This window comes from Notothenia coriiceps, unplaced genomic scaffold, assembly GCF_000735185.1.
Source record: "Notothenia coriiceps isolate Sejong01 unplaced genomic scaffold, NC01 NC01_scaffold00024667, whole genome shotgun sequence".
Lineage (NCBI taxonomy): Eukaryota > Metazoa > Chordata > Actinopteri > Perciformes > Nototheniidae > Notothenia > Notothenia coriiceps.
In genome coordinates this window covers 8,801,569-8,820,703 of record NW_011357368.1, presented here as the reverse complement: position 1 = coordinate 8,820,703, position 19,135 = coordinate 8,801,569, and the positions used below count along the sequence as shown (strand labels likewise).

General features: G+C 45.4%; 1 protein-coding gene across 1 annotated transcript in view; it reads left to right on the top strand.

Annotated features, from left to right (window-relative positions):
• scrib (scribble planar cell polarity protein) overlaps nt 1-19,135 on the top strand; it is a 93,142-nt gene that overhangs the window by 54,502 nt on the left and 19,505 nt on the right. The window contains exons 36-53 of the mRNA XM_010782798.1: nt 59-175; nt 509-697; nt 829-948; nt 2,743-2,799; nt 3,358-3,414; nt 4,067-4,147; nt 8,337-8,762; nt 9,575-9,646; nt 9,790-9,843; nt 10,175-10,228; nt 10,767-10,889; nt 11,528-11,638; nt 11,995-12,045; nt 12,383-12,544; nt 12,940-13,099; nt 13,201-13,420; nt 13,497-13,586; nt 13,673-13,855. Coding sequence (XP_010781100.1) covers nt 59-175; nt 509-697; nt 829-948; nt 2,743-2,799; nt 3,358-3,414; nt 4,067-4,147; nt 8,337-8,762; nt 9,575-9,646; nt 9,790-9,843; nt 10,175-10,228; nt 10,767-10,889; nt 11,528-11,638; nt 11,995-12,045; nt 12,383-12,544; nt 12,940-13,099; nt 13,201-13,420; nt 13,497-13,586; nt 13,673-13,855 — 2,327 coding nt within the window. The remainder of the gene's footprint in view (nt 1-58; nt 176-508; nt 698-828; nt 949-2,742; nt 2,800-3,357; nt 3,415-4,066; nt 4,148-8,336; nt 8,763-9,574; nt 9,647-9,789; nt 9,844-10,174; nt 10,229-10,766; nt 10,890-11,527; nt 11,639-11,994; nt 12,046-12,382; nt 12,545-12,939; nt 13,100-13,200; nt 13,421-13,496; nt 13,587-13,672; nt 13,856-19,135) is intronic.

Sequence of the window (19,135 nt, the reverse complement as noted above, 5' to 3'; positions counted from 1 at the left end):
TAATATTGGAAAATGCTCGCTCCACCTTGCCTGATGAGCTGTGTCTGTATCATTGCAGGAAATTGTAATCAATAAGCAGCCAGGGGAGAAGCTCGGCATCAGTATTCGTGGAGGGGCCAAGGGTCACGCAGGAAACCCCTTTGACCCTACAGATGAAGGCATCTTCATCTCTAAGGTATGTGAACAACATTATTATATTAATATAATAAAATACTTTTTCTTTACCATGTCTGAAGGAATCCCAAAGAGTGTTTTGTTTTAAGCATTAGCTGCAAAAGCCATATTGGTTGGATAGCAACAGATTTGTAAAATAGTCCATTTTATTAAAAGTAAAATCCCAATAAATTGCGCTCAATCAATGCTGGGAGAATTGGCACTCATTTAAAAGTAGTATTAGCTTTTATGACAACGTTATTATTAAGGACGACGTTTTTAGAGTTGTGTTTAAGATAACATTAAATAAAAAATGTAGTTTCGACTAACTTCTCCTTTGGTTGATATTAAACAGGTGAGTTCGAGCGGTGCTGCAGCAAGAGACAGCAGACTGAAGGTTGGGATGCGTATCCTGGAGGTGAACAACCACAGCCTGCTGGGGATGACGCACACAGAGGCGGTGCGAGTGCTCCGGGCTGTAGGAGACTCTCTGGTCATGCTGATGTGTGACGGATTCGACCCACAAAAAATGACGGGCGTGGAGGTGAGACAACATGAGCAGTTAGACAAATTGCCAGCAATGTTGATCATATGTACTTTTTCCTAAAATTACCCAATCTGTTTTAATTTTGGAAAGAAACTTTAAACAACCATCTTGTTTGTGTCTATATCCAGGCGTCTCCCGGCATTATTGCCAACCCATTTGCCACCGGCATCGTCCGTAAGAACAGCATGGAGAGCATCTCATCGATAGACCGAGACCTGAGCCCTGAGGAGATGGAGATCATGCAGAAGGTACTGTACAGATTATATACTGATAATATATCATCACTGATTATATATCTTAAAGGTGCCCTATTATGCTTTTGGGGTGTGTTGTGTAGGTTTTTGTGCATGTAAATGGTCTGCAAAGGCTAACATTCCAAAGTTCCCCCCTGCCTGAAACGCATCCATTGAAATCCTTTATTTTCTTCCATAACATGGAGAAATCATTATGTACAATCACACTTTAATTGGCCAGCGCTCCAAGACATTGTACATTATAGGCTAAGAGGCAAAACAACTCTAATGGCGCATTTCCACTACAGCGCGGTTTAAGCGTGCCGTGCATAGTGACATTTGTCATGTATTGGCATATACCTAAGTATTTAGGCCTACCTAGAGATCAAGGCTATATCCATTACAGCGCACAGCGCGGTTTAATCCACTAGGCGTAGTACCGGCTAGCGGGTACTATTTCACAGTTTTTCTGGCCCCATAAAATCGAGGTTCTTAGCGAGTCAACAACCAGGCTGAGTCGGGCTGAGTATGCTAAACTAGAGAGAGAGAATCGCTGGCAAGGGGGCTACAACTACAACAAAATGAACATATTTGACCTTGAATTAATTGTAATGCACGTTTCAAAATGATGCAGAAGTAACAACATACTGATACCGGTTAGTAAAAACCATGAATTAATGCTTTGACAAGTCTGCAGACAGACGGCAGGCGAAAAGCCTTTTAAAATGCGTGTTGTCTAAAAAAGCTAACGCAATATATGCTCCGACCGTCCACACTCACAACAACGGCCTATACAGACATAAATAAACCAGCGACTGTATTCACCATGACACAGACAGTCTGTGGTTTGTACTTGTTTAACTTTTGTCTAGTTTCTGAACAGATATGAGGAGCTGTGAGCTTGAGTGCTAACAGCTAACGGCTGATGTTGTTTTTCTGTGGTTCGCATTGAAGATGACGTCACGGCTCCACCTACACTGCGTTACTATAGTTACTGCCCCAGCTACTAAACTGTAATGGAAACGGATAAGTGAGCCTGTCCTAACAACAAGGCCTAACTATACCGTACTAAGCCGAGCGAGGCCCTGCAATGGAAATGCGCCATAAGTGGTTGACCAATCACAACAGAGCTGGACAACTAACCAATCAGAGCAGACTGGGGTCTCATTTTAGACAGAGGGTGAAAAGAGATGCTGTAGCACACACAATATGAGAAAAATAAAGACCTTTTTGAACGTTTATGCATGTAAACATGTCACAGTAGAAGCACACATAGAAATATCAATCTGATAATAATAATAGGGCCCCTTTTTAATTTCTAATTTAACATTATCTGTGAAGTTATGGTCAGACAAAGCCCAAAATCCCAGTATATGGGAAGTAAACAGTGTCGGGAAACACAGTACCTCCACATACCAGGAAGTCAACACGTGAATCAGCTGTTTCGAACAGCAGTTCTGTCCCACCAACACTGCTTCCACAGCAGTTTGGTGTTAGCAGGTGGACTTTTTAACACCCGTGGACTTTGACTCTCTCCCCAACCACGCACACGGCACATACCTATCTTTTCACCGCAGCTCCCAGAAAGCGCCAACACAGTTGTTTTATTTTGTTCAGATGAGCTTTTGGTAGTCTGCCCGTACCAAAGGAATGTAGGGGCTTGTTGGTTTATAGAATGCTTCTTTCTGTCCCTCTGCGCACTTGATCATTTTTTGTAGAGCACACACAGTCAGAAATCATTTATATAATTGTATCAAAAAAGACAACCTTATTACAATTGTAAAGATCTGAAATGTTGCTTTCCCCCAGGAGTCTGAGATGGTGAGAGAGACATCACAGTGGGAGCGAGAAGAGATGGAGAAAGTGGTAAGTGATTTTGAAAACCCATGACTGTTTTGGGAAAGGGAAAATTGTATCGGATCAGCAGATAGATAGCGATGCAGCAAGGTAAGATAAGACAGTTCCTGCTCCATAGAAAATGCAGAAGTCTGTGCAGTACTGTAGGGTGGAGCTTTTAGAGTTCGTCTGTTACCGGGTGAATGAAGCTTTTCCTCTGCACCCTGTGTGGTAATGTGTTTGAAAGCTATTCCTGCAATGTCCCAACTTGCATGCTTTTTTTTTCTGCTCCCGTAGCTAATGAATAGAGTACTTTCTAATGTGTGCGGATTCTATCCTTTCTTTCCCTTCTGTTTTTATCTCTCCTTTACTATTCGTGTGTTTGATTTGATCATCCCATCTCCATACCACCTCTCCACTGTTGTTTTTCCTCCATCTCTCCACTGAAACACTTCTTTCCTCTTCTGTAACTCTTCCATTTCACCTCTCATCGCATCACTGTGTATGGTTGGTTGGGTCTCTTCCCTGCTCTACTCTCCTCCTCCTCCTCCTCCTCCTCCTCCTCCTCCCCTTCCTTTCTTGGTGAAGGAGCGTATGCGCTTGGAGCGAGAGGAGGCAAACCGCCTGCTAGAAGAGGAGACTGAGGTGAGACACTCCTCATCGGCAGCTCTGCAGACAACCTTCATGGAAGTCTGATCAGAAATACCACAGCACTACTGCCACAGGATTTTAACATGTTATTTATATTTGAAAACTGAAAGAAAATAATCTCTATGTCCTTAAAAAAGTAACTCATTTAAATTGAGAAAGTTCTATCGAGAGTACTCTAACTTGCTGGTAGATGTTACTATGATTGACAAGGCAGCTGGTTGTTGATGCTAGATGAGAGAATTCAATCAAACTAAATGTATATTACCCTCTAATAACTCCTCTCTATAGGTACACATGTTTTTTGTATTTAATGTAGATACAATAGCAGCGACAGTGCACATTAGGTTTAGGGACTGACTAAATTGGGAAGAAAAGTTTTTAACTAAATATTTGACCCACCTAGTGTGGATCTGTTATACCTGAATCTTATGTACTGTAACTACCAGGGAAAAAGCGTACGGGAAAGAAATCTGCCCTAAGCCCATCCGTTCCTACTTTGTTTACCCTACAAATATAAAATCTTGAGTTGTCAAAAACTATTATTTCTTTATAAAGAATGCTGAGCAATTTTCTAAAATAGTCACTTGTGTAATAAACTTCAGCCCACCCCCTCTCTCACATATGATGACTGTTTATTTCTCTTCAGAACATGGGCACTGGACCTTTGAAACTTGACTACAAAACCCTGGCGGCTCTGCCCACCACCAGTCTGCAGAAGCTCAACAGGGTAAGTCTCCCTTCATGTTGTAATGTCTCCAAACATCGGTACAAGATACACAGGTTTTTACACTAACTGTTAGGAACCCTATTGAGCTATGTTGGAAATGGCCTTCAAGGATCAGAATAGACCCCTCGGAGGAATCCTGCAGGGTTTTTTACACCCACGTAACAGAGTTACCTAGAGCCGCCTAGATACCTCCCCAGGAGCGAGAATGTGCAAAACCCCATGTCAACATTACTGACAGGGCCCCGGGGTCAAAACCATACAACTTATCACGTCAGAAGGATGCAAACGAGTCCTACATCAATGCAGAAGAGCAAATGGGACCAAACTGGACTGAAGAAATGTCATGAAGATCAAGGACTGATTAAGAAGTTTGAAAAAAACCAATGTGATGACCAGGAATCAAGACCCAGACAAAAGAAAGTATCAACAGATTGAAATGGACCTGAAAGGAAGTATGACCAAAGTGTAAGGACCAGTCTATGGTAAGGACGTGTAAGAGGTGGTGACATGGGGGGGGGGGAAGGGGACAGCTGCCCCCTCTCAGCCAGCCTATCCTCTGCGATATTTTAAACCTTGTCTGGCTCTGTATTGGACGGAGTCTCTTGGGTGGGTGGAGTGCTAGACAGTGAGGAAGGGGATCCTCACAGAGGGACTGACAAGTGTTTCAGTTAAAGTTCCCAAAGCCATCAGCGAAGTAAGTTTGAGTGGACATACTGCGCTCTCCTGTTCCCATCCTAACGTGAGTATAGACATGTTCAACCGGCGAGAGTTGGCTGTTTTTAGGTTTATTCTTTCCTTCTGTCTTCTTTCTTCCTGTGTTTTTGTGATCCAGTTTGTGTGTGGTGAGAATGGAAGGTTGTATGACTGACTCGGTTTAAGACATGCTTAGAATTCTTTGAAACCTGATCACCAAAAGGATAAGAACGCTTTTTTCCTTACCTACTCCTAGATACTATTCGTTATCCACCCAACTGGTTAAGGGGTTAGGGATTGTTGTATCTTTATTGCCATTTAAGTCACATAACTTTAAATAGAACGCTATCAGGACTTTATCAGCTCTGGCCTGTAAGATTGTCCAGGAGAACTTCAAGCACATCTCATCTGCAGCTGTTAATGCTCGCCGCGTTAGAGCAGGATTTGCTGCTCCAGTGCACGTGGTACTGCTCACGCTGTGTCACAGTTAGCCTTCATTACTGCCGGCAAGTTGTGACCAAAGGCTTAAGAGTTGGTTCTGGTTGAGAAGTGGTTTAGGAATTTGAATAAAGCCAAAGTGGGTTTTTACTTTTAAGTTTACCGTGACTTTTATAGGAAGTGAGGGGTCAGGCATGATGTGCTGCAGAGCTGGCTTTTGTAGACATGAAAGAGTCAAGACTGAATTGAATGTAGTAATATACATTCATTTTGAAGGGAACTTTTGGTTTATTGACAATATTGTAATTATATTTAAACAAAAAAACAATATTGTATAATCCCTTACAAGAATGTTAATGTTGGATTTATTTCCGTCATTGTTGTTGATGTTTACAGTCTACCAACGTTCATCGAGAGAAATGAACATTCAGGCATTCAATGACTGACATTATGAAATAGACATCCAAAAGAAAGAGAGGAATCTAGAAAATTACGATATACTTTATTGTCCCCGTAAGGACATTTGAAAATGTAATCATTCAAATAAAACAATGAGTTTTTTTAGGCGCAGATGAGGTGAAAACTATTGGTAAAAACAGTTTTCTATTTAAAAAAAAAAAGAATAGATGTTCATGTACTCAGCTATCACTATACTGTAGTACAGTGTGGAGGTAAAGGGTTCAGTTCCTGGTTCCCAGCATGGCAGCCTCTCCTCTCTGAAGCCCAGCTGTCCCTCGCAGTCTGAGTCGGAGCCAAAAGGGCACTCATTCACATTCCATCGCACTGACCCTCATCACACCACAGACTCTTATAGTCAGCATGTAGGGAGCCACATTACAATGCTCACAATGCGCGTTGTATTTTTAGCGCGGCTATTTTGATTGTCAGCAGATATCTCAAGGTCACACCTGATAAATCAAAGTTATCTTGAAGCTTTTTAGAAGATATTTTTGGTCGTTCATGAAAACATGAAACTTCTTTGGTTGTGCTTATGGTATCAGGTTTCTTTACAGGGGTTAGGTTAAACATTTCATACTTTTTCCCTTCAACCACGTCACCCGTCCTCTACGTTCAGTACAGTAGGAGTACAGTAGGAGTGGAAGGTGTGCTGGAGCCTGACTCTCCCTCTGATCAGATACTATGGTTATTTAAGGCAAAGGCTAAGAGGCTGTACTCCAGTGGCATTCAGCAGCAGTTAACAAGTCCTGAAAGACGAGTAATTTATGATTTAGGCTTCAGGGAAGATTTAGTGGGGTGACTAACTCTTTAAGTAGCTACAGACTTGTTTGTCTATTATTTTTAGAAGGGCGTCATGAGGCAGGGGAATGACTCCTCTTCTCTTATGCCAGATTTGATTTGGTGGTTTGTTATATGTTCTATTTTTTTGTTGCCAAATCTGTTCTTGTTTTGTTTTTGTTTTTGTTTTGGTTGACAATGGCTTAATTCATTAGGGCAGGGGTCTTCAACGTTTTTCAGGCCAGGGACCCCTAAACTGATGGAGAGCTGGAGCAGGGACCCCCCTACTATATGTATGGCATACAATTTTGTTTTATATTAAACGGGGCCTAGTGCCGTGTATAAACATAGCTACTCTGTTATTGTACATTCAATACTAAGCTATTCAAATAATACACAGGTTAATATATTCATGTTTTTATTTTAAACATGTGCAAGGTACAGGGCGGCCGTGCCACTGCCATTTCTAAACATACATCTTGAACACAACACAGAGCTATTAAAATAATTCACAGATTCAAGTTTTAACTTTAAAGAGCAACTTGCAGGTTAGAGACACCAGTGAATAAATGTGTAGGAAAATGATGAATACACTAGATTTTCAAAAAAATATACAGAAATATACACGACAGTGACATCTGGCGTCGTTTTGGTAAGACATTTTCACTTCCGCATAAAAAAGCCTCCGCACATGACCTCCCGCGTGTGACGTAACATGGGGGAGAGCGGCCGGTCTCACTGGCAGGACTGTTGATACTGATCCATAACAGAAACTAATGCGCAAGTATCAGCCGTATCTCGCGTTACCTAATGCAACTCCACACTACGGTGCTGTGTACCGGAGGGGAGACGCGAGATACGGCTCATAGTTGACGATCTGGCGGAGAAAGGTTGTGGAGCAGAAGATAACGTCTTCTGCCTCGATTTCTCCATTCGCTACAATATGTTGGATTCATGTTAATGTGCATTTAAAGACATTTCAATTTGTGGGAAAAAATTTTTGGAAAACTTTTTTTTTTGAAAGAAAAATAAAAAATTTGTCTAATCAACCAAAGATTTCGCAACCCCCCTGCAGTACCTCCGCGGACCCCCTGGGGGTCGCGGACACCCTGTTGAAGACCTCTGCATTAGGGTACAACACGCTTCCCCTAGTAGATCTACTTTAATTGCCATATTCCCAACTGCTCTTAAAGGAGTACTCTAGTTTTATTACAAGCTGGCTCTGGTTTCAGTAGGTTTGGTTAACTGTTAGAAAAACGTTGTACTCAAGTTGCATGAATTCTATGAACGGGAAACTTTATGAAAATAAGCCAAACTAAATAAAAATCACATCAGCAGATCAGACGGTACAATAACAACACAGTGTGTTTTTAACATCCGTTATAGTTTACAGGCTAACTTCCTGTTTTATCTTTGACCTACTGTCCTGACGCACACATTTCCTGTTCAAGAACAGATTAACGTGGGCGGACCAGACATTATATCACACAGGTTTCACCTTCAAATAACATTTTAATATTGATGAAAATCAGCATTTAAGTTTTTTCTTCTGTTGTAGCAATGTCATAAAAGATAAATGGCCAAACCTAAATGAAAATAAGATACAAATTGTACGGTTTATCATTTAATATCTTTGTAGGAACTCGCCTTTTCCGTTCCTCCTCTATATTGTTTTTCTATATTCAAACCGATTTTTCTTTTCTTTCTTTAAATCCTTCTAGCGATAATAACCTTTGTGTGTTTCTGTCTGAGTGAGTGCAGTTTTCCTTTCAATCCTTCTGTCAGTGTGACTTTACTGTCCTCCCTCTCTGCTCCTGTCCAGTTCTCTCCCTCTGTCAGTCTGACTGCTCCCATGGAGGCTCCCCTGCAGGGCCAGTACGGAGCTCCTTTAGAGCCCCTGGGCTTCGGCTTAGGCAACCCCACAAATCCCCTGGAGCACACGGACCCCGAGCCCTTCTCCAGCCTGAACATGGAACATCTCCATGAATCTCAGTTCTCCCCCAATGGGACCTCCATTACTGACAGTGCTGGCTCATCAACAACCATTAACTCATCAACATTTGCACCAGAAGAAGAAGAAGGAGAAGAGGAGAACCTGGTGGACTCTCAGCCCATCTGCTTCAAAGAGAACCCTTTCTTGGTGGCCAATCGCAAAGGAAAGGGCCGTCCTCCTGGACAACAGATCCTGTCGGGACCCCCGGTGGGCTACGGGAAGCAGGGCCAGCTGAAGCCCTGGCTGTTCAGCAAGGCAAGCCGCCTGCCTGAGTGTGGTTTGGAGGCAGCATGGTGTGTTCCTGCGCACTGTTTGTGGTTTGGCTCACTCGTGTCCCTTGAAACGGATCAAACAGTTCCAACAACATTTGTGGAACTTTTTTAAAAGCCGTGTCAATTAAACCCAAAGGAATACCCTTTGCTGTTTTTTGGTTGGCATGTGTCCAAAGTACCATTTTGTGAGCAAAAAACAATAGGGGGGAAGTAGAATTGTAACAATCCTAGATTTGGGCTATTGTTGGAAAAAAAGGAGTTTAATAAATACTTCCATTATGACAATAAATCAAATGCCATTTATCGGGGCCAAAAATATCAGTTATTGCATGATTGCATACATCTTCTAGGGTGCTGAGAAATGGAAATGTACATCTAAAACGATTTTGGCCCCAATGGATATAATAAATCCCTACACTTTGGTTTATACTGTAGCTTTACTGATTCATTGCAGAGGGGGATTACTGTACCAGCTGAACTGGTGCATTTTTGCTGTGAGCCCTGAGCTGGTGGCATCTCGTCAGGTATTTGGGAATATAGTCGGCGCATAGTCCGGACCGGCTGGAATGTGTGTCCCAGCAGCTGCCAGGGAGGTCATAGGTCACAGAGGAACTGATCTGCAAGCTGCACAGAAAAGTGCATGTTCAACGGCAACAGTTTACGGCTGATTTGACTCTAAGAGCACTTCTCTACAGGACTAACCAGTGAACCTTGTATTTCTTTACCACTCTGTTTGTCTGAGTGAGAGGGAGAGCAGTTACTAAGTCTATGTCTGTTTGATCTTTGTTTTTCCAGGCGCCTCCTTCTGACTTCAACAGGACGGAGAGCCCAATCAGAGACGCCCCCTACTCCCCCACCATCCAACCGGTGAGCAGCATGCACACCCAGCCCTCCTCCACCATCCTCCTGCCATATTTTTCCTTTATTTGATCCTTTTCCATGAGTCATTGTTACCCCTATAGAAGATGCATTTCCCAGTTGACCGTATTGACCTGTCCTTCCACTCGTAGCCCAGCCACCACTCCTCCAGCAGCTCCCTGTGTGGAGGCAGGGAGACCCGCTTTGTAAGTGGGTCTCGTGGCCCTCTCTGCTCTGGCCTTGATTGTTAAACCTTTTTTTTTAGCACATGCGTCAGCTGTTAGAAAAACAACTAGCTTGGCTATCGTGTCTGCTACTGCCCTTCCAGAAAAGCATGTGACTCCTCCTCCAGCTTCATAGGACAATAACAAGACACTGTTCTTCGTTTTAAGAGTAGAATAAATACTATACTGAAGGTAAACCCTGCCTGTGTTGCATTGTCTGATAGTCTCTATATTTGGCCTGGCATCTTCCAATAGTGAACATTTGGTAACTGTCTGTTAGGACTCAAGTATATTTTCAAATGTTCTTTTACAGGCAAACCTTCATTACACTTCAACTCCAACTGCTATCGAGAACTCTCCATCTTCAGTGAGTTTGAAGTGCATTGTAGAGATAGATCATCACACCAGTTTACAAATATATTAATATAATCTCATTAAATACAACTTGTTTATAGGTTCCCTTTGTTTGTGTATTTAGTTTTCTATTCATTTTAAACTGTTACAATATTAGAATCTCAAACAGCTCCAACCCAAAAGCAAAAAGAGGAGTTTTTATTTCTTATGCTACACAAATGTTTTCCATCTAATAGTACCTTTCTGCAGGGAGCCTTGGAGCCTGTAATCCTCTGTATTAAAACAAAACAATACTTGAGATTGTAAAGATAAAAACAAAGATGTGATAAAGACAAGGAAAACACCATAAACAATCCTATTGGTAAAATAGGCTCTGTTTCATATCCAGCATGGGTTCCATTCACTTTGATTTGTCATTCATAAAAGTAAAGTTTGGTTTAAGTGAAAGTGTTATAATGATGTTATTTCATATTTGTACATGCAAAGGTTTCATTTGAGTCTATATTGACTTCAGTGATCCCTCTTAAATATCATTTGTTTTCTCTCTCCAGACACGACCGGGTGCCATCCAGCCAGTGGGGCGAATGCGGCAGAGCCCCTCCCCTGGCACACCGGAGGGCCACAGTCCTAACCCCTTCCAGCATGGCCCCTCCCCCTTCAACTCCCAGACCTCTGTAAGGCCCCTCACCACCACATAGTGCTGTGTTCTCTCCACTCTCAGCTCTGTGCCTCTGACTGCACACTGCTCATAAACACTCGTAGCAGAGATGCAGATAACTGTGGCACCAGAATGATTTTGTTTCCAAAGAAGCTAGAACCAAAGAAAGGGTGACCGAAATGAATAAGTCTGTGCAGGATAGATAAGTCTGTGCAGGTGCAGACCTCCTCCACCTGAGAATCAGAGCACCCAGCTCACCTCTGAGCTCCTGAATCATTTCTCGTAATAACTGCTCTCTCAAATGTTATTTCTAGCTTTGGCAAGCAGCACAGCTGGATCGGTAAATAATGAAGGAGCTACGATTTCATCTCATATCTTCCTGTTTGTTTCATAAAGGTTCTCATACAAATAAGTCTGTCATGGCTCTGGATTTTCCAAGCCCGACTGTGTGTGTTGCTCTGGCATACTCCCCTCCTCTGTCTCATGAAACCAGCTGCCATGCTGTCACCTTTTCTCCTCCTCAGTCAGCTGGTTTTTTTTCATAGTCTTCCCTCTCCTCCATGTCTCTGTCTGTCCGTCCTCCCCACCTCCTCTTCTTTTACCATATGAACCTTCCCCACCTTCCATGACCCCACCCAAACCTCCCCCCTGCAGCCTCGCGCCCCCTCCCCCACCTCGCCCGACGAGTTCCCCATGAATGTGAAGCAGGCATACAAGGCGTTTGCCGCCGTGCCTCGCTCACTGGCAGTGCTGGAGCCCCCCCAGGTAGGCCGTGCTGCCCGGACTCCCCCCCCGGGTCAAAACCACAAAAAGCATGCTGATTGGTTGATCTCGCCCCCCCGCCCCCTCCTGACTGGAGCAGTTTGTCCTGCACTGTGTCGGGGGGCCTGTGACGTGCTGTGACGTGTGGAATGCGCTCATCGTGGGTTTTTGTACTCCAGTGCCATCATCTGTCATGCTGGTGTCCAGTCTTCATCCATTCTTCCATGTGTGGCTCGTGTACTAATATTCAACCCCCCCCCCCCCCCCTTCTGTATTTACAGTCTGCCTGCTCTGTATCTCCGTGTGTGGCCTCAGTCTGAGTTAACTTCAATTTACTAACATCCTGTTTTGCCCAATAGGACCAGTATGGTGTCAGGAACAATTACCACCCCAAGGAACCTTCTCCAGAGGTGAGTGAACACATCACACAAAACCAGTTTAAAAGAACAGCTGTCTGTGGTCCTATCATTCATTTCTTAACTGTATGAAATGGTGGAGCTTGTAATATATTCAAAGACAGTTGGAAAGATCAGGTTTGTAGACTTTGTGTTGTTTTTCAAGACCATTTGTAGGGTGTTTTTAAAAGTTTGTTTTCAGGTTCACCCAGTAGCAGAAACTAGGCTAGTGTAATGAAAATAATAAATAGGCAGCTGTGAGAAAAAAATATCAAAGAATGTGTGGATCAGCTGAAGCCTCCTGTAGTTACTCAGCGTCACAGTGTGGTGACGACCTCTGTGGCCTTTTCAGCCTGAGTTGATGAACGAGGTGTTTGATGATGTCATAGACGGTCAGGAGGGGGCTGGTCTGAGCCGCCACGGCTCCCCCAGGCCCCACCTCTCTCCTGACCGGCGGGAGTATCTGAGCCTGGCCGCAGTGCCTCGCCTCTCCAGGCCGTCCTGGGACCTGCAGGTACCCACCGCCCCCCCCTGCTGCAGCCTGTTCTCTGTCCGGCTGTGCTTGGCTCCATCGGTGGTGGTGTCTCTGCTCTCAGACTGTGGGAGGCAGCCATGTTGTTTCAATGATGGGACTGCCAGTTAATTGATTGTAAATCGGCTCATGGTGCTGGGTTCTGTTTAAATGGCTAATTTGTTTCCTTCTTCTTGGTCAATGATACTTTTTCCTCTGGCATCTATTGTGATATCCTCTTTGATGGCTGGGCAACAATGCTAATAGCAATAAAATCATTAGCAGCAAACACTGGTCTTCATCTCATTGTTCTATCTAAAGATTGAAGGTGCCATGACAACAGGACTCATCAAATTCAATCTTATTCATAAATATGATGTCCTTGATCTTTCTTCCAGAGTCCCTCTCCTGGTGGTCGGGGCAGCCCGGAGCAGCGCTCCTTCAGGGACAGACAGAAGTATTTTGAGATTGACGTGAAGCAGCAGACACCAGAAAAACCCAAACCTCGAGTGTCTCTTGTTGGAGAAGATGACCTTAAGAAAATGAGGGAAGAAGAAGGTTTGTTCCTCCTGTTTCTCCTTGAACACTCCCTGCCAAAAATGAACAGAAGAAACCCTGCTCACCTGTCATTGGAATTCATACTTCTGCGTCTCTTACAGAGAGGAAGTTTGAGCAGCGGGCGCGGGAGTACCTGATGGATGAAGACGAGGAGGACGAGGAGGAGGATCTGGCGAAGCAGGTGGCGCAGATGAAGGCCACCGGCAAGGTGTTGCTGGACGGAGTGGAGTACAACGTGGAGCCAGTGTCCACCCCCACCCAGCACTGCGCTACCCCACCCTGCTACAACGTCACGCCGCCCAGCTACTGTGGCAGCTCAGGGTAGGAAGTGGGATATTATTATTTTGACGTTAGATGTGTTTATTCTTTCTTTAGCTAATGGTGTTTTTGTATGCAGGCCTTCTTCTGTTGATGGTAAAGGAGATTCTCAGAGGAACTCACTAGAGGACAGCTTCAGGATGGAGCAGAGACCCAACTCCATGACTGGGTAATTACATCACACTCGACATGTTAAAAGGCCTCTTTGCTGCTGTCTTTGTCACGTTGTCCTCACGTCCTCTTGTGTGTCTCCAGTCTGATCCCAGCGTACACAGGGGACTCTGCGGCCCCCATCCGCACAGCCAAAGCAGAGCGGCGGCACCAGGAGAGGCTCCGTATGCAGAGCCCCGAGCTGTCAGTGGCCTCCGACAAGGACCTGTCCCCTGCTGAGAAACGAGCTCTGGAGGCCGAGAAGAGAGCCATGTGGAGGGCAGCACGGTAATTAGAACACATACAACACGTTCTGACTAACAACGTGTACCGGATCATCAGGTCTTTGAACAGGCTTTATCTATTCTCACCAAAGTGATGTTACACTTGTCTACAGATACATTAGATTTTTGCTCCGCACTAGTTTGAATAAAGCGTGAGTCAGAGTTTATTAGAGTGGGAAGTTTGTTTTCTGGGACCTTAAACCTTGACCTATGATGGAGGCAGTTAATCTGAAACAAGAGAAAAAATCCCAAATATTATGTTAAGATTAAACGTTTTATTAAAAAAATGTATGAACCCTTACATTAGGGGCTATTTTGTAATGTTGTGAATCTAAGGCTAAAACATCAAGCCCACGTAGTGTGTTGATGAAAGGGTTTGTGACCCCTTTGTCCCTGATTTCTTAAGAAACTGTTTGTCAGAAGTCAAACTAAACATAAGTCCACAGTTCGTTCTGTCCTCTGTGTGGCTATTTATTTTCCTTTCTAAAAATGGGTTATATATTATTCGTGGCCCGTCTAAATGTGTCAGTGTTTTACCTTCCATTCTTTGGTTTTCTTCTCTTTTCCTGTCTGTATGCCTTTCTTTCCTTCCTCATATTCCTCCTCCCTCCTGGTGCACCTCTATCCTCCCTCCTCTCCCCCCCTCCCCCTGGCCCCCTGCCCAGGCCCTGCGGCCTAGAGAGATTGATGTTAGGCCGTATGAGCAGGACCTGGCTAAGAGCTCTACCCAGGCCAGAGTTGAGGGACCGTCTTCAGGGCCGGGACGGAGGACCCACCCAGGCCCCCCAGCCTCTTCTCTTCCTACTGCAGCCTCCAGCTCAGGTCTGCTCCTCGGCCCCAGCCCCCAGGGCCAGCCGCACGGCATCGTGGGGGTGTGCTGGGGTGGCTTTTGGGGCTATTTTGCTAGAGGCCGGGTTTTAGGAGAGGTCAAGTAAGCACTGGGCAGCAGCCAGTTGACTTGACTTTCCTGTGGACTCTAGGAAGCTTCTGCACGTTCTTTGCTTGTTATCCATCTCTAGGTCCCCCCCCCCCTCTCTCTTTTTGTTTCTCTGCTCCTCCCTGCAGCCACTTTTTATTTGCACCTGCTAGTTCTCTTGATTTTCCATTCTTTTACTACCACTCCACAGTCAGTTTTTTCCAGCTATGTGTGAGTAAAGGGTCGGCCTACTGGCAGCTAGCAAGTAGGTAGTCCTTTTCCTGGCAATGCTGCCTCTTTTTTTTGTGAAATTGAATTAACTGGGTTTGGTTTGTGACGCAGACGGACAGGAAGCACCCGACATTAGTTAAGTGAGTCGGGCATCCACCGCCCCCTCGGCCCCCCACCCACCTTGTAGCAGGGTTGGCTGGGCCTCAGTGACTTGCTCTGTGGTTTGTTTCCTTGTGTTCTGCTTCCATGTATCTGCGCTTGGTTGTTTCTCCTGTAGGATGAGTCTCCTGGAGCAGGTATGCACTGAAGCACACAGATGGTTCAATTCGCCCAAGTCTCGCGACGGAAAGAGCGTGGGCACTCGACAGCTGACGAGTCACCCTCGCCCGACACCTCTCCACACCTGATGGTAAGGCTAAGAGTTGCTGGCCTTGTGTGAACCACTGAATAACTTTTGGTTTTAAAAACATATATGACATATCCTATCCCACTTTACCTACAAATAAGCTGTAAGGCCTGTTCTCACTTTTCTTTCCTGTTTTCTCTCTTCTGGCAGAGCTCGCAGTGCCCGAGGCCTCTCGGGTCGGGCTGGGGGGTAAGCCTCATCTTTTTTCATAATTTTTCTTTACAGGGGATTTTCAAAGGTGAATATTTCTTTTAAGCGAACCTTGCAGATCCTTGATCATCGATATTTGACGAGCTGTAGCGTGAGTCTTCGTCTTAATATTAAGGAAACTTTATTTGGGATTGAAACGGAATAAGATTGATTGTCTTGACAAGCTGGGGAGAGTAGATTTGCCATCAAATCACATCTTGCTTAATCCACCTCTTGCTCATTGCTCTTTCTAGCAATCGACCTGGAGAACACACTTCCCTTCATGTTGCACAGCTGGCTGTCTTAAAGTCACCCATTAGCCTCTCTGCCTCCCCCCTTTCTATTTCCTTCATCCCTTTCCTCTCCTCGTGACTTTTTCTTTCTCCTCTCTTCCTTATCTTTGTCCTGCCTCCTCCTGTCCTTGTTCTCCTCTCCCATCGCCTCTGCACTCATTCCCGTTTGCTATCTTCTTAGTCCCTGGTCGTCACAGAAGCTTTGAGACTACGACAGTTTGCTGCCATTCCTTCTCCAAACCCGTATACGATCAAGGTTTGCGGCTGCATGCTGGTTCCGCAGGCCCCGGCCTCCAACCCACTCCAGCTTCCCTGCTCCCCTCTTTTAGTTTCGTTAATCAACTGAATCAGTGCATTATGTTCTTGCTCTGTGAATTGCGGGTCAGTAATTCCTGCTCTGCCACTACAGGGATTGGGGGCTCATAACGGGCTTACTTCTACATTATGTATTCCTGTATTTACAAGGGACAGTGCACCTTAATTACCATTTCTGTATAAATGTGCCAGAGTTAGCCAAGCAGGCTATTTTTTCATCTGTGTCCCTGCGACAGAATTTTAAAAGTCAACCTAAAACACATTTCATTTATAACACATGCAACGAAAATTACTGGAAGTACAATGAAGAGAACTTTACGTAAATGGCCCGAATCTACGCCTTCCTGGTCTTTCACATTCACTGCACCAATGTAATAGGCATCCATAGCCATAACCATGTGTCTCTCACCATACGTAATTCAGCACAGACACTACACACTCACAGCTTCGCAGGAGACCGTTTTTCGCGTTCCCACTAACCCAAAATGGGCCCTTCCTGCGGTGAACTTCACAAACCTCTTGCATCTTCTCCACTCTCTACGTCCTTCCATCAGCTGCCTGTTCGCATGGGGGTCGCAATATCAGCGCCGAGAATATCTCTTACATCACATTTTCTGTCATGCGCTGGCTCTCCTCCTGCCTCTTTGTCTTTTTAGGGGTGGGGAGGCTATTTTGTTAGTCTGGGTGGGTGACATTGGTCTTCTCTGTGTGTGGAAAAGGATGCGGTGGGTGAAGCAGGGCCATTCCTGCAGGGAGGCTTCTCTGGGAAATGGGTTTTTATTTCATTTCTCGTCTATCTGTGACTGTTAGCCGCAGGAAGGAGAAACGACAGGGTTGGGGGTCCGGGGCTGCTGTGTGGAATCAGCTGGAGCATACTTACTTACGTTACAGCTATAGGGTCCGTTAATTCAGTAACAATTGGTTTGGAGCTGGGAAAAATGGTTACGTCAAAGTTGTAGCAGGTAGTGATAAATTCCTTGTCATGAACAGTAACCTCGTGCGGACTGAGTGCAAACGGAGATCTCATGTTACATGATATTTGGGGATGTGGGGTCCGCGGACAGGAAGGTGCAGGCGAGGACAAGTATAATAATGTAGAGGGAGAAGGAAAATGTCCAAGATAAGGGATGGAGACAGTGTGTGGATGAGGAAGCTGGAGAGAGGAACTGGTGTCGCTTGATTCTTGTGTTTGATGAGCGGTTTATATGGTCGGGGTGATTTAACTGTCGAGTCTTGATTTCTAGCACGCAATACATGAAAATAATACGGGTAGTGTTGGTTCCCGCCATCAGTTTGATTCGGTGTCGTCACTGATCGTATAGAGCTGAAGTATGCAGGCTGAGCAGTCATTTAGTCAAAATGTGATCTTGGACTATGGGGCATCCAAATTATTCTCTTGCCTAGTGTTCTGATGGATAGCCTTTCTGATCTTATTCGTTCGGATAGTAAACGCCCAAAACTCATTAGTCTCCCATCTATTGATCTCAATGTGTAGTGGTCTGCTGTAGAATTACGACGCATTCCGAGACTCTCCAAAACCAATATGTGCTTGTGTCCATATTGTGCTGGCCAGTCTTCTAGTTGGGAGCGTTCACTTGATAAACTGGTGTGTAAATCTGTTTGTTAGTGTGAACATGCGACTGTGCATGTGTCTGTCTTTGTGTTTGCACACCTCTCCAGCCCCGGACCGACCGGAGAGGTGACTCCTGTCGGGCATGCCCGCGTCTCACTAGTAACGCGCTTTCAACACTATAGGAACAATAGATGAAACTAGTGTCGCCGTCTCCTTATAGCGTGATATTGTGTGTGTAGGTAGCGCTGAGAGGGTGAGATCTGCTGTAACAGGATCTTGGGAGCGTCTGTTATATTGTTCTGTTGGTCTCAATGGTCGCAATGGACAGTCCTCCTTGGTTGTTATACAGAAGCGCGTGACAGTGCATTCCACTTACACATCCTCATGTAGGTTGACAGTCTTCCTCTCTTTCCGGTGTGGTCGCATGACGCGGGTGGGAGAGAGCTGCGCGGTTTCGTGTGGACGCGACGGGGCTCGCGCAACGCAGTAGTATGCAGAGTGATATTGGCGCTGTCGCGTTGCAAGATGGAAACTAGGGTGATCGGCCCGTTGATTTGTACAGTCAGGCGAGAGAATGTGGCGTGAGTAGAACCCATCTGGTGCTTTCGTGGCATTCCTGCATCAGAGACTCTCATCCTACAGGAGAATACATCCGCGTCAGATACATGGAAGCACACAAGGAAACAAAACAGAGGCAGTCCTGAGGGCCCACCGCTACAGGTGATGGGGCCGATCATACTATGTCGGGTGCTCCTTGTCCTGGTCTGCTGTCACAACCACAGTTTATTCAATTTTCACAAAAAAGAGGGCAGGATTCCAGGAAAAGGGATACCTACTGCCAGTTAGGCGCCTTTACTCACACATAGCTTGCAACTGACTGTGGGATGTGTGTTGTATAAGAAATGGAAATTCAAAAGAGACAGACCGGTGCCAATAAAAATGCTGCAGGAGGGCCAGGGAAAAACAAAAGAGAGAAGGGGGGGGGAGGACCTAGAGATGGAAAGCAAAGACGTGCCAGAGTTCTAGAGTCCAACAGGACGCAAGGTCCTGCTGTGCCAAGTGCTTACTTGGGACCTCTCCTAATCGGGCCTCTAGCAAAATTACCCCAAGCACCAGAACCCCCCACGAATTGCCGTGCGGGCTGGCCCTGGGGGCTGGGGCCGAGGAAGCAGACTGAGCTGGGGGCGCAGGGATGGAGGAAAGATGAGTGGGGGGCTGTGTGTGGCCTGTTCCGGCCTTGCACGACGCCCCCTCACTCTGGGCCTGGTAGGCCTCTTGCCAGTCCTGCTCATACCTGCCTAACATATGCTTAGGCCCCCGCAGTGGCCTGGCCCCCAGGGGGCCCCCAGGGAGAGGGGGAG